The 15,676-nt window shown below is 51.4% G+C and overlaps 1 protein-coding gene across 1 annotated transcript in view; it reads right to left on the bottom strand.

Moving 5' to 3' along the window:
• Positions 1 to 413: 413 nt before the first annotated feature.
• Positions 414 to 15,676, bottom strand: part of CCND2 (cyclin D2) — a 28,393-nt gene continuing 13,130 nt past the window's right edge. Inside the window, exons 4-5 of the mRNA XM_081249634.1 lie at positions 14,998 to 15,146; positions 414 to 5,793 (exon numbers count right to left, since the gene is read on the bottom strand). Coding sequence (XP_081105760.1) covers positions 5,644 to 5,793; positions 14,998 to 15,146 — 299 coding nt within the window. The 3' untranslated portion in view covers positions 414 to 5,643. The remainder of the gene's footprint in view (positions 5,794 to 14,997; positions 15,147 to 15,676) is intronic.

Raw genomic sequence — 15,676 nt, 5'->3', positions numbered from 1 at the left:
CAACCGGGAAAGCTGCGGAGGTTGGGTTCTCCAGAGACACGCCCTCCCCTCCCCGCCGAATCTAGAGGTGGCACCTCGGAAAGCCAGGAGATACTCATACCCAGGAGTGAGTAACTGGCAATTATCAGAAGATTAGCATCTGAGGTCTGGACACAACAGCAGTGGCTGACCCACCTTCTGAAGGTGGCCCGAGGCTTCTGGTTTATAAGAGGGTTGTACGGGTGACCCAAAAGTTAAAAAAAAAAAAAAGGTCATCAATTGGTTGCACTGCAATGACACACACAGATGACCCTCCAGGTTAGGATTTGCATTTTACCCCAGCACCAACGGCGGCCAACAGAGTCCTGACACAAGAAAGTTGTGCTCCACGCTGAGGAGTGCTGGTCAAGAAAGAAGTCAAAAGAGCCAGAGAATTTAGGTCAAGGTGAGTTTATTGTCCCAATAGCATAACCTAATTGCATCCAAAACCATTTTCAAATCCATCTTTAAGCTAGTCAGAAAAACAGGTTATTATTTTTAAAAATCACTTAACACTGAACAGACAGGACCTCTGAAAAGGCAGCTTGACTATACCATGTCACCATCATGGCCAATACAACATTTTTTTCCCATACTTCCTAAAAACTTCCTGTGTATACTGATCATGCTACTTTAGCACTTGCTCGCATGCCGACCAAATAAACACCCACACCTCTTACAGAGTACATGGTGAGAGAATAAAATTGACTGGATATGGCATCACACTCATTTTAAAGCAAAAAAAAAAAAAAATTATAATAATAATAAAAGAAAGTCCAAGACAAGAAACTGTAACTGAGAGAGAGAGAGAGAGAGAGAGAGATCTGAGGTACATGGTAATGAACATAATGGAAAAAATCCAATGGCCTGGTGATCTGCCGGGGATTTCAGAGCTGGCCAGCAGTAAGAAATACAACCAATTAAAAAAAACAAAAGAAACCACGAGAACTTTTTTTTTTTAAAGGATAGGCACCTGTCAAAATACACTGGCTACTGTAATGGCTACAGTCAGTAAGGCACTTTTTTCCCCAAAGTAGGCTGCAGGCAAAGGGATAAATGTGGCAGCTCCAGCATGCGTGTGTATGTTTGCCGATGGCTTCTGGAAACCTAAGCCAAGAATCGGGTCTGACAGCCCAGCCAAGTCTAAAGGCAGAGACACACGGATACAGAACAGTGGTTCTGGCTGAAGTGACGGTTCTGGGTCATTTAGAATCCAGAATCATGAAAAGCCAAGTGGGATGAGCAAGCCATACACGTCCTCTTGAATCTCCCGGCCCTATTTTGTACAAACGGGTGACAGGAACCGCCCCGAGCCCACTGTGCTCCGTAGCTACAGAGCGTCTGCTGGCTGAAGGGGACTTTACCGTCTCAGCACTAATTTCCCTTTTAAAGCTATTCTCAGGGTCGGACTGTCTCAAAGATAAACAAAGAGGAATCCTTTTGGCTTAGAAGTCAGCTGGCTTACTCAGAATCCCCCCCATTCTTACTTCCCATTTCCACTCTACCAATATTCTCTTCTTGAGCTAGACAATTATTTACATGAGATAAGGTGCGAGTCTATTTCTTCTCCCAGCCCTGCCCCCTGTGGCCCGTGGAGGGAAAATGCCCCTGCCCTCTTTGAGAAAGTCATCCAATCCTGCTACCGTCCTAACCCGGCAGTCCCAGGGCTCCCAGGGCAGCGCGGACATGGCCTTGGGGCCGGGCTGCAGCCCCTTCGGAAGGGAAGCCCCCGATGCCCGCAGCCGGGGTGGCGTCCCCTCGGAGCCACACGTGCCCGACTCGGGTGCTGAAGGAGGCCGAACCGGGGCCTCCGCTACAGCACGCACACCAACAGAGACCTGGCTGGGGGACGCAGGGCGCTGCTCAGTGGGGTGGGGCAGTTCCAGAGGACAGCCTCCCCGGACAGAAGCCCCTTCTCTCAGCCTAGGGGGGCGCATTCTGCTGAAGCATCGGTCCCCTGCCCCCGCCTGCAGGCTTCTCGGCTGTTATGAACCCGCATGGAACTGAATTATGCTAAGCATATATTTTTGGCATACAAGGATTTTCCCCCGTAGGATTTGGCCAAAATAGGGGAAGGAACAAAATTTGGCAGGTTAGGGGAACAACTTAGCTCCCACTGATGGAGAAAAACATATAAACAAACAAACCAAAAAAAACCAAAAACAAAAACAAAAACCATATAGAGGAGGAAGAAGAGAAAGAAAGACAACAAGGTAGAAAAAGACCAGAATAGGTTTCGAACCCTCTTAGTGGGAGGAAAGAGAAAAAAATGCCTGGGGAGAAGTGAACTCCTCTGGGACGAAAACTCCTACCGAGGAAACCAAGATCCAAGGAGCGGGTACAAGCCAGTTCAACAAAGCCGGGGTCCCTTCTTTTGTGTTAAGGAGAGAGAAGGCAGAAAAGCTAAACTACCGAGCACCCTCCTCATCAGCAACCCTACACCTCCCATCACACTAGGCCCTGAGGATGGGAAGAAGACAAAGCCAGAAGGCCCCAGTGGCCCCCTGGGGGCTCCAGGGCTGGGAAGAAGAAAAAGCCAGAAGGCCCCAGTGGCCCCCTGGGGGCTCCAGGGAAAGTGGAAAGTGAAGGACTCTGGGGGAGTCTGTTGGCCTGTTTCCTTCCTTATTTGTCAGGTTCTCTCATTTGCTGCTTCCCTCTGAGCTTAGCGGCTGGTCACTGTTCAAGGGATCTGTATACCTGGCTTTCTCTTTAGGTTCCAAGACTCCCAAGAACTCTAGGGCCCATGCATTCCTCCATCCTGTGGAACTCCTCAGGGCCCAGAAGAGTGGCCTGTGCAAAGTGTGCTCCCGATAAAACACAGGCTGCTCAGCCTTCCTCTCCAAAACCTCAGAATACAGCACCCACTGGCCCACCAGAAATCCCTAGAATGTCAGGGTCATGTAACTCACCAAGTCCTGAACCCTTCTAACAAGGGAGACTGACTCATCTGGAACTGCATCTCTGCAGAGAAGCAGCCTCCCTACCTCCCTTCGACCACCAATCCAATACTCATCTGACCCAGTTTTCCAACCATGCCAATTCAACGCACGATCTAAAACCTGAAAACCATTCAGTGTCACTTAGCAAGGACCTGGCTGCGCTTGCCTGCCGCAGGCCAGACAGGTGGGAGCAGTTGCCGTGGCAACCCTACCTGCTGCAGGTTCAGACCTAGGAAACCCTCCGAGATCATCCTGAACGGGGGCTGCCCGTATCCGGGAAGGGGGCCAGAGAGAGGGGAAATGTTCCAGATGAAAGGACCCAAAGCAGATGAGAGCCCTGCTTTAGAAAGGCCTGCAAGATGAGACTCTCCAGATAGCCTGCTGGAATTCTCTAGTCTGTGTCCTGATCGCCGGTACCCAAGCGGTACCTAGTCCACTGCATCAACCTCTGTGCTGAGTGTCAGCCTTGCGGGGGAGGGGAAATCCCTTGGTTCAATTGCATTTTTTCCATCATGATGAGGATACCAGAGTCAGAATGGAAGCCTGATGACCTTCACCACGGAAGAGGTCCCTGGGCGTGAGACCCTGGGGCCAAATCCTCCACCTTCCACCTGGGAGGGGCTGCGGCCTCCTCCCCGCCATCTGCCTTCCCTGACTAATGGGCTCCCAAGCAGAAACTGTACGGTTGTGAGGTATTATGAGAACAAAAATGTGAACCATTTTCTTGTGTAGCTATTGAGTTTGTCCAGTAAACCTGAGGTAAAGAATACTCTGTCTTTGAAGGATGTGACCAGAGAGGAAAAAAAAAAAAAATCCATGAATACGCTACCAGAAGAAAACAAACTATGTATGGAAGGGCTTTTCCAGTACGAAGAACTCCTATCTCAACCATCTACTTCAGGACTTGGAAATTTAAGCGGTAAAATAATATATTATAAAATTGTTTATAAAATAGCAGCACACTCGGTGAAACATTACAGCTAGGTACTGTTAATGTGGATAACAATGAATGATCTTAGCTTCTTAGCAGCGCAAAAAAAAAAATAATAAAAAACTGAACATAATAAAATGAAAAATAAGAGACCCTTAGATTTTTCTCCATCTTAAACCCTTATACTACGAAACAAGGCAGAATCTGTGTATAAAACAATTCTTCAAAGTAGCCCTGTTCTGATCTTTTTTTAATTTTTACTTAAAAAGGCAAATATTTTAATAGCTTCATTACCTGTCAATTATAATTGTGCAAAAAAAAAAAAAGTTGGTGCTTCAACCTCTCTGCTAACTGAATGCCTCTAAGACGTGGAGAGGAAAAAAAATTCAAGTACGCTGAATGCAACCTTGCAATGAAATCAACAAAAAAACGGAAACGGGAACAAAATGCCACACTGATGACCCGCTGTCTGTCTTTGCACCAGCAATAACGTTTTTTTCCATGTCCAAAGGAGGAGTATAGAGGTGGGAATTAAGATCCTTCTGTGCCATCGAAATGGTAACAGAGCTTTGTTTTTAGGAATGTTGTGATGGGGATTTCAGCGGAAGAGGGTGTGTCTTGAGTTCCGGTGGGGATGCCAGAGAGTGTCAGATACAGGACAGCAACCCAACTGGGGGCAGGAGGGGTGGGGGCACAGGAGGAGAAGGGAGGCATCTACTCTGCATGATTTGCATAAACCATCCCATCTATCCCTCGGGAACAATTTTTCAAAGTGCTTTTCGAATGGAATGGTTTATACCAAAACGCTCACCTGTGGACCAGACACGCCAATCAGCACCAAAGAATTCGTTTGTTTCCTAATGAGGGATGCCAAGGTCACATTACTCTCTTGAACACATCAGGAGAAAAGTTTCCATTCCAGATCCCACCCTTGGGCTCCATCTGCCTCCATTTCATAGGAGTTTTGGGGATGGCCCATAGCTAGATTGCCCCTTTTCGATAAAAATTGGGTGGTGTCTGCAACGAACCATGTTTGGAAGAAGAAGCAAGATGTAGAAAAACGTGAAACCCCAGGATCCAATCACCTGTGTCCAACGGGCAAAACATCATTTCTTTTAGGTAGCAGCTACTGTAGACAGCAAGAGTTGTCACTAGAGACCCAGCAACGCTCCTGACCTAGTAACAAACAGGTGGTCGGGAGAAAGGGCGCTTCTCCATCCAAAATGGTTCCATCGCACTGAGATTATTTTGTAACTCCCTCCCCGTCCTGCCCCTCCTTATTTCTAACTCCTTCTCGAGTTCATTGCTTTGCAATCTAATCCTGCCATAAATGGCATCCGCAATTCCTCGACATTATCCTACCAGGGGGTATATACATGCTAGTTCATAACAGGAAAAAAAAAAAGTCTCTAATTTGTTCCCATAGTGCAGGCATACATTTTCGCTAGCTACTCTGCAGGTTTTCCTGTAAGCATTTTACTATGACTTTTAACATCATCAAAACAATAACTGTTCGCATATATACGGGATTCCCTTCTGTTGTACTTCAAATAGGCACCAAATGCTTTTAATGATTCCGTGTTTATAGGACCTTTATCTCTCACATCTAAAAGATCTTTCAATATGATCTAGGCGGGGGCAGATTTTTTTTTTTTTTTTTAAGTTTCATCCTAAAACGTAAGAGAACAAAACACAACCAGAGAGAAGGAGAGAGCGGATTGGACGCTTCTCTCCCATTCGGCCTGCCCGACATCCTCACAGGTCAATATCCCGCACGTCTGTAGGGGTGCTGGCTTGGTCCAGCTCGTCCTCCGACTTGGATCCGTCGCCCTGGTCCTGACGGTACTGCTGCAGGCTGTTTAGCAGCACCACCTCAATCTGCTCCTGGCAGGCTTTGAGGCAATCCTAGGGGAAGAAGGGTCCAGACCAGAGCTGTTAGCAAGGGCAACAGGACGCAGAGCAACTGACGAAGAAAACACACACGCTTCAAGCCCCGCCTAAGTCTGCGCTCGCTTTCCCGTAGAAGAAAGAAAGTTGCAATGTACAGGACAGGCATCCTTCCGGTGCCGGAACCTCACCACTCCAAGTGGGGTCCACGGCCCGGCAGCATCAGCACCATCTGGGAGCTTGTTAGAAATGCAGAACCTGGGGCTTCCCTGGTGGTCCAGTGGTTAAGCATCCACCTTCCAATGCAGGGGACGCAGGTTTGAGCCCTGGTCGGGTAACTAAGATCCCACAGGGCGCGGGGCAGCTGAGCCCACGGTGCCGCAACTACTGAGCCTGCGCGCTCCGGAACCCACACGCCAAAACCAGAGACAAGCCTGCGTGCCGCGATGAAAGATCCCGAGTGCCATGACTAAGACCCAACGCAGCCTAATTAATTAAAGGAAGAAAAAAGAAATGCAGAACCTCATCCCTGTCCAGACCAGTCAGATCAGAATCTGCATTTTAGCAGAAGCCCAGGTGAACTGTATGCACAGGACCTGGGCAGCACTGGCCAAGATGAGCGGCCGTGTGTGGCCACACAGTGCCTGGTAATCCAAGGGCCAGCGAGATGCTTCCCACCTGGGGACACGGGGAGGTGAGAGGGAAAAGGGGAAGGCCAGCCATACAGACAGTGTGACCGTACGAGACTACCCAAGAGATAGATAAGAAAATGGACTGAACTACACTGACCCTCATAGCAACTGCGGAGCTGCTTAAAAACAAGCAATCTGTTTTTCGCTTATTTATCGTTCCCTTAACTCTCATAAAAATACAACACAGAAATGTTTACAAAATTCTGGACACTTGAGCCGTCTAATTTGGGAATAGGCAAAAAATACTGCAGCATTGCTTTGATATTAGTCTATATTTGGTAGGGAAGATTCAGAATGTGTTGATCTCAGGCAGATGCTTCTGTTAGCTGGGTGGCATGGGTCACGGCGGCAATTCGTGGGTGTCACTAGGGAGGGATGGTGGTTGGTACTAGCAAATGGGAGGTGAGCTGAAGAAATTGCTCTTAGGAGCTATTTCCCAACATCTTTCCTTGGCAAGCCTGCTTTCCTGTGCTCTCATAAGCAGCACAGACACGTGGAAAATAGGTTAAATTCGCTCTGCCTGGGTCTTTCCACAGTTTAATGTATGTTTCCCTTGTGCTTGTTTCCCCGTGCAACTGCCCAGTGGTCACTGTTTGCTGAGCACCGAAGCGTTATCTCTATTTTCCAAAGATCTAAAAATAAAGTTGGGGTTCTCAGGAACACCGTTTCCATACGCCCACATTTTCCTTTCTTATCTCTCATCCATTTCAGCTTTTTATGAAAATCAAGATTGGGAGCAATGGCAGACCGAGCACCAAGGGCAGAGATGAAATTTCACCTGCAATGAATTAAGAGTGACAAGAAGGCAGGGCTATTTGCTGTCGCCCCACCAGACTTGCAGGCAGCCGCTAAGTTATTTTCCTTCTCTGATCTCAGTTTCCCCACTTGTAAAATAAGGCTCAGGAAACGCTCACAGACGGAGGATCAACTGAGATCATGTGGGCAAAGTGCTAAGTTCAACACACGACAATCATTTATGATGAATAGAAAGAAGTCCATCCTGGACTGTGAAAGAATTCCTGAGATTTCTTTGAAACGAGGTATGAACGAGCATTGGCTCAGGAAACACTCACAGACGGAGGATCAACTGAGATCATGTGGGCAAAGTGCTAAGTTCAACACACGACAATCATTTATGATGAATAGAAAGAAGTCCATCCTGGACTGTGAAAGAATTCCTGAGATTTCTTTGAAACGAGGTATGAACGAGCATTTGCTCAGGATAGGTGAGGCGGGCAGTGCAGCGGGCACAGTGGATGGAGCGTCCGGCAGGGCAGACGTACCCCGGCCCAGAGCTCTCCGTCCCCAGTGAGAAAGAGCCAGGGACTGGCCACTGAGGACCCACCAACATTTCTCAGACTGGCCTGTGGCCTCGCCTGGTCATGTCCTCTAACATGCCTGACCCCCTAACTGGTGAATTAGAAGCTGATGGGCCTCGCCCACTGCCTGCTCTGCCCGTCCAGCACTCCTCCTCCAGGGCCCATCCTGCAGTGACCGTGCTTCTGGTCACTCACCACTCACGAAGGTGCTCGGTGGTGAAGGCTAAAGGCAGGATGCTTCTAAGGGCACCTGCATTTCAGTGGAAGGCACTAGAGGACCCGAAAGCCTTATGATCTCAAACAAATAGTCTTTTTTTTTTTTTTTTTTTTTTGCGGTACGCGGGCCTCCCACTGTTGTGGCCTCTCCCATTGTGGAGCACAGGCTCCGGACGCGCAGGCTCAGCAGCCATGGCTCACGGGCCCAGCCGCTCCGCGGCATGTGGGATCTTCCCAGACCGGGGCACGAAGCCGCGTCCCCCTGCATCGGCAGGCGGACTCTCAACCACTGCGCCACCAGGGAAGCCCTCAAACAATTAATCTTAAAGAACAAGGGTAACAACGTAAAAACTGGCGAGAGTCAAAACTCCTCTGGCTTGTCCCTGAGGAAGCTCCTGGCCAATCCTGTCCGACTTTCCTTCCTCCAAGGCTCTATTTCTGGGTCAGCACATCTGCCACCCCAATAATACGACAAACTCAGGATGCCGTGATCATCACTGCCTTAGCCACACCAGCAGCCGAAATGGATGGTCCTCCGAAATGGATGGTCCTCCAAACAGGGAGACCAGGCTCTGCAGAGCTAAAGAACTCGATTTGGGGCCACGGACAGTCTCCCTTTGCGTCACCCATGTTCCTACTGTTCCCGGTATTTAGACTTCCCTCCCAGCAGCCTTAGACCCTAAAGGAACAGTTCTGAGAAAGGCCTACAGGGAGGGCTGGCACACTGGGCAGTGACTTCTACGGGACTTCAAGAGAACACAGGCGTCAAATGTCATATTTATGTAACTTCCAGCCAAAAACAGCTTTCCCGAATAAAATGAAGAAAGATTTCACATAAAACGTAAACTCTCCTTTCTTGATTTTTCCAGTCCCATTTTAATTTCAATCTAAATCATTCCGGACTATGGCCAGCTCTTCCTCTTTGATACCTCTTACTGCAAAGGAAAAGGGACGACTATAGCAGTTCCCCCAGAAATGAGGGACCCTGAAGCCCGTAGGCTCAGCTGTTGACAGAGCAGGAAGCTAAAGCTCTTGGTGGGTCAGTGGTGTCCCTCATTCCTGGAAAGCGCTCTGGGGTCTCCGTCTAACCCTCCTCTGGTTCCACTGCTTCATGACTTGGCTGTCCTAATCTGAGTTTCAACTGCGGGGACCTCTCGCTCTCGGCTAGATGAAAACCTACGTAAGGGCAAGGGCTTGTCTTGAATAAAGGATGTTGCACATTCTACTCTGACAGCGGCAGGAAGGAAATCGGCATCCCTCTTCCTGGAAACAGGGCTCACTCCCTGCATTTTAAACCTTCCCTTAGGGTTGCAGGAGCCCTTCTTGGGCGTCCCAAGAGCGTGTGGATTTCCTGTGAGCTGGTGGAAAGTGAGGTCCGAGGGAGGGTGGGCTGGTGCCCCTACCTCCGCAGACACGCCCCTCCACCCAGTCCACCCAGCCCCGGTCTTGCCGGAGGGGCTCCCAATCTCCAGAGTGGGTAGGAGAGCGCCGGGGGGACTGGGGTGGGAGGGGTGATCTGGAGGAAGGAGGAGGCCAAGCCCAGAGAAGGAAGCAGAAGGGGGACAAGTCGCAGAGCCTGAAGGGAACCCAAAGCGAAGCTGGAGAAGAGGGATGGCCACGTGTCCACGGGCGGAGTTCGAAGGCGACACACACGGATCCTAACAGGATCTGGGAACGGGGGGCTCTGGGGGGCTTTTGGAGATCGAACAGCCAGCGGCGCCCACTTCACAGCTGGGGGAACCGACCCGAAGCTGGCTCCTCCCCAATCACACCTAGTTAAAAATGAACCCTGGCCTTCAAAGGGCGAGACTCCAATTCCAGAACTGTCTTCCCTGTGCGCCTCTCTGCCTCTTCCGGGCTCTAAGGAAAGACAGAGCACAGAATCTCCGAGAAAGGGAGACACAGCCCAAGTGGCCTGGAAAACCCCCGACAGCGCCTCCGATGAAAAGATGCTCCGTGCAGGGCAAGTGCCGCGGCTCCCGGCCCTCTGCTTCTCGGCAGCCTCCAAAAGCACCAGCCATTGTGTCGAGATGCCCCAAATTAAGCTGATTAGAAGGAGAGCCATAATGCTCGTCTGTCAGCCTGGACAGGTGGCACTCCACAGTGCTGGGGGTCGGGCAGGCCTCCAGCTCGATGATGCTAGGGCCCCTCCCCCCCTCCCCCGCCCGCCCCCCCGGCCCGGAGCCCTGACAGCGGCGTTTGTGATGCCCGGCTCCTTCCCCGGCCCCACTTCCTCCGCGTGCTGGCTCCAGCCCCGCGCCCCGCACCCTCCTCGGCCCTGTGAATGGGCTGCGGAACTGCTACCATCAGCCTCCAGTGTCACTGCATCACGGCATTGTCACCACACACGCACTGCACTCAACAGGGGCACAAAGGGCTGAATGAGCCCCAGACCCGCGGCCAACTCAGGCACAGACAACTTAGGAAACTATCTCATTCTTCCTTTCTTCACAGCCTGTTGGGCTTATTTCCTTGAATACCAAATGAGGCCCGCGGCAAAAATCAAGCTCAAGCAGGAGCGGGAAGCATCAGCCTCCATTTCTGTTTCCTCTGCCGTCCCACCCCCGGCTTCCCTTCCAGCGACTCTTCTGGAGGCTTCTGACCACAGGCCCTGTTCAGGGCACAAAGGACAGTCTCAGGGACACAGGGGCCTCCAGGAGAAGGTGTGCTGTGAGGGCTCCGGGGACCAAGGCAAGGGTGGGGACCCTAGGATTCTGACATGCAGTCACAATCGAGTCTTCCCTGGCGCTGCGGATTGCTCACTGACAAACAGCATCCTAATATGGCCAGGATGACCCTAGGGGAGGGACGTCCTGGAATCTTCTTGGGCAATAGTTAAGAATTCAAGGGACCTCCCTGGCAGTCCAGTGGTTAAGACTTAGCCTTCCAATGCAGGGGATGTGGGTTCGGTCTCTCGTCAGGGAGGTAATAAGATCCCACAGGCCTCCTGGCCCAAAAACCAAAACATAAAACAGAAGCAATATTGTGACAAATTCAATAAAGACTTAAAAGAAAAAAGAAAAAAGAAGGCAACAGAGAGTTTTGGTGTAATCTAGGTAGAAAAGGATACATATAATGACAGGACGACTCACATCTCTACCTGGTCTGTTAACTATCTTCCAGTAACTTCCCATCTTCATGGCCTGTGAGCCCCAATTCTACTTGTTCATTAGTGACTTAGGAAAATGGTGTCACGTGAAAACCAAGTGACTTGCTCTAAGATAAAGTCAGGTAAAACTCAGGGGACCCTGACATATTGTTACTGTTAAGACCTATCTAGCTTTTCCAAAAGACCTGGCGAGACCAAAGCACTAGAAACGCACTTGAAACCCACCTGCCCAGCCTTTGTGCCCCTTCCTTCCTCCCCCGCCCTCCCCACGTCATTCCCCAACGACTCTGCCAGGGGATCTGGAGAAAAGGCTGAGTCAAAGTTGGGTCTCGTTCAAAAGAGTCTATATACAAGTGAACAGGGAGATAAAGGCTGGCACCAAGCTCTAGCAGGATGCCGAGGGGACGGAAGAGGAACCCCGATTCTGCCAGGGAAGTGGCCCAGTCGGTCCCCCCCTTCGCAAGCGGACCCTTGGCAACGGAAGCCCCGGTAGACGCTCCCCCAAAGCCAGAATGGCCTCTCTGGCTGGTGTCTGTTTTTAGCAACACTTAGGAGTAGAAGGAAAGGGTACTTAAAATACACCACCCTCTGAGACTTTTATTCCCTGTAAAACTGTCAGGCTTCTCACTCAGCTTTCTCTTTGGAATGAAGCGTTCCGGTTTATTTTGGCAACCAGAGCCAACAACAGAGGGCAGCTTTCTCAGGGCCGCGTGGGTCCCTCCTATCAAAGCTCTCCGCCGCTGGCCAGAGAGCCAGAGAGATGGCTCTGGCTGTTTCAGGGGAGAAAGAGGGGATCCTCTTTCTACAGTCATACCCCTGACAATCCACGGAAAAAGGACACCGTCAGCTGGCCCAGGTCTCTAGGTGCAAGGTGCAAGGTGCATGGGGCTAGCACACAACTGTAGGGGCTCTGGGGTCAAAGGCCGGCACTTCCCGATCCTTATCTGCCCGTGCACCAGGGCCCATAGGGCAGAAGGTGGTCTGGGCACTGGGCTTCTCTGTGGGAGGGCTCAACGCAAACCCCTGGACACTTCAGTGAGGCCCAAGGACATTATATGTCTACGTGGGTATCTACAACTTTTTGTTGTGGCAATATATACACCACCCAGCCCTGAGCGTCTTCATCAGTTTTAAGTGTACAGTGTTAGCTTTGAGTACATTCACTGTGTCGTGAGACCACCACCCCCTCCAGGACTTTGCTTCCCCAACGGAAACTCCATCCCCATTACACAATCACTCCTCCACCACCCCGCCCCGGGCCCTGGGAACCTCTATTCCACTTTCTGTCTCTATGGATTTGACTACGTCTAGGGGCCTCGGGACCTCATATAAGTGGCATCGCACAATATTTGTCTGTGTCTGGCTTATTTCACTTAACACATCCAAGGCTCATTCATAGTGTAGCATGTATCGGAATTTCATTTCTTTTTAAGGTTGAATAATGTCCTATGGCATTCACATACCACAGTTTCTTTCTCTATCCCAAGGACATTTTCAACCACCAAGTGATGGCTTCTACTCTGCATTTTACCTCAGGCCCGGAGAGCTCCTTCCCGAGGGCTGATTTCCTACTGCATGTCTAGTTCCAAAAACACCTGCTTAGCATCCATTCATTTGATCTTCATTTGCTGGGGTTTTACGTGCTTTACTGTGGGTTCACCATACAATCGCTACGTTCCTTGAGAACAGGAACCTCGTCTTTTATTTTCCGTGTGCCGCCCACCCCCCCAACTTCTTCCACGCTGTCTGTGCCTTGCTTGTTCCTGGGCCTCGCTCACAAGGTGACAGCCTGCACCAAGAACTCTCCAGACAACACAGGCTGACGGGTGGGAGGACTGAGCGCCCGAAGTCCGGCACACACACAACAGCTGAGGCACCAGAGGACATCCCCAGGGAGAGTGGGAGTGAGGCTCTGGGGACCCGAGGTAAGCTGGGAACTTCCTGAGCTCTCCAACTGTTCTCTGAAAAAGTGGTACATGCATGCTTGGTTTTTCACATTAAAATGTCTAACCCGGGGCCGACGGGTGAGAACGAGGCACATGTGTGCATGTCCATTCAACAGCTGCGATTTTTCGAAGGAACCTCTAAGCCAGCTTTGTATCTAGTTGACCCAGTCTGACAGCAGACTAGGATGGCCTGGCTACATAGTATCTGAAAGGGGCAAGCGGTCTCTCCCGTATGAAACGAGAGACTGGTTTGCGGACTTGAAAAGCAAGGCACAGACCACGAGCTCCACGGGCACCCCAGGGGCGACCTCTGTCCATCTGAAGCCAGTAAGGGGTGACAGAGAGATGCGGGAGAACGCTGGAGACCCGGTGGGACAATCAGCCCATCAGGGCACATCTAGAAATATCCGAAGGGGGTTACAATGCTGGCGGGGGGTGGGGGGTGGGGATCAAACACTTGTCACTGACATTTTTGTCCCTGGGGGTCGAGGAGGGGCTGGTCTTCAGCGGGTTGGGAGTCCTTTTGGCAAGGCAGCCTTAATAGGAGATATTCAGAAAAGGAAGGAAGCGTATCATTTCTGTAAATGCTAAGTTCCGTCCAAGATTTGCCTCTAGAGGATTCGAAGAGCATTCTTCCCAGGAAGCGGCCCTGGAGGGTCTTGGATCTATATTTTGGAAACCATGCTTCAGAAGCCTGTTTGGAGCCAGCATTTGAAAAGCATCTCTAAGAACTGTTTCAGAGGAGAAGCCCTCCCTGTGCCATGTCCTTGAGATGGTAATGAAGGCCAAGGCAAAATCTGGGGGGGGTCGGGGGGGAGGCCAGCCAACCGCTGTCTTAGGCGTGCTGACATTTACCCTTTTGCCCAGCAGCCCTGGTGGAGGCACCGGCCCCAGGCCTGTAGACCACATTATCCCTTATAAGTCAATATATGCCCACAGCAGGGCATTCAGAATCCCCCTGACCATCCAGAGGGGGTCATCACAAAGTTCCCCTGCATTCTTGAGCCTCTCCATGGTGACTTGAGAGGGGCCTCAGAGCTGACACCCCTCTCTCGAGTGGCTTTAAACCAAAGGCCTTTTTCAAACAAAAAGATCCCAGGAGCTGCAGCGAGGGAGGAATGCAGGGTTCCCAGGCTGGGCGTCAGAGCCTCCAGGTTCTGGTCCCAGGCCTGTGACCCCGGCTTCTCCCCCTCTCTGACCTCGCAGAATCAACCTTCTAAGGACCGCAATTTCCAGCTAGCTGAATCAGAGCCTCCCTGGACCCTGGGCTGTCCCCCAAACCTCTCTTCTTCTAAGGAGCTCCAAATAGTGGCAACCAGAGTTACAGCCTCTGCACTGTCCACAGGGCACCCAGAATGGAAAAATCTATAGCTAATAATAGTTCCTCGCATTTGTACGGCACTTAACTCTTTTTAAAGTGCTTTTTAATCCGTCATCACGTTGAACTAAAGGGGAAGTGAGAGGCAGGCGGGGTGGAGAGGTCTGTGGAGGTGGATGCCTCCTAACGGTGAGGGGCCCCTCCGTCTCCCAAGCCCTGAGGTGCAGGAGGGGCTCGCTCCGGCCCTGCCTGCCAGCCTCAGCGCCCGTAAGCAGGCGAGAAAGCTCCACGCTGGAGGAGAGGCAGGCTGCGGATTGTACATAAATGGAAACAAGCAACAGGCAACAAGTCACACCCATGGGGAAGCCCGGGCCACACAGGAAACTGGTCAGCAGCCCTCCCTCCCCCCTTGTCTCTGCTTGCGGAGTTCTTTTCTCTATCTGATGGCCCGTGAGGCCTCACCTGCTGAATTCTGTACGACCGCGCGTGCCGATCTTAGAAAACAGAAACCAACAGCAACAAAGAACCTCTGCCACCTCCCCGTCGAACCAACTGTCTCCTTCCCCGAGCTGAGGAAAGGGAGGCCTGGTCTCAGCCAAGAGGACGGATGGGGGCCACCTACCACGTCGGTGTTGGTGATCTTGGCCAGAAGGTCCACCAGGGCATCGCCCGTGAGCGAGCTCACGTCCTCGTCCTGCTGGAGCCCACAGATGGCGGCCCCCACGCTTCCAGTCGCGATCATGGACGGCGGGTACATGGCGAACTTGAAGTCTGCGAGGACGAGAGGTGGAAGGTCAGGAACGAGGCGGAGGCAGGCGCTCCCCAGCCTGAGACACTCGGCAGGAGGGTGGCACAAGTGGCCCCTGGTCCCCACGGACGCATCCTCTCCTGATGCCGTTCATTTGCCCATGACTGTGGCGGTGCCAGATTTGAAAGGAGGGAACTGAGCAGAGCAGGGGTGTCTGAGACCAGTACAGACAAGACAACCCACATGCTCCACATGTGACACGAGCCAAGGGCTCCAGATGTTCGAAGGAGGGCGAAGTACGAGCAGGTAAATGTTAGGACGGAACGACAGCCCTGACGTGACCCTGCCGCACCCTCCGGACAGGCACCAAGGACTAAGATGGCTCAGAACAAAAGAGATGATTTGATTGAAAAAAAAAAGAAAAGGATGGGACTTCCCCGGTGGTCCAGTGGTTAAGACTCCAAGCTTCCACTGCAGGGGGCCCGGGTTCGATCCCTGGTTGGGGAACGAAGATCCCACAGGCCATGCAAGGAAAGTGGGAGAAGCAGCCATG

This window comes from Mesoplodon bidens, assembly GCF_964165515.1.
Source record: "Mesoplodon bidens genome assembly, chromosome: 11".
Taxonomy (NCBI): domain Eukaryota; kingdom Metazoa; phylum Chordata; class Mammalia; order Artiodactyla; family Ziphiidae; genus Mesoplodon; species Mesoplodon bidens.
Note: the sequence above shows the minus strand (reverse complement) of the source record. Positions and strands in the feature narration are given on the sequence as shown.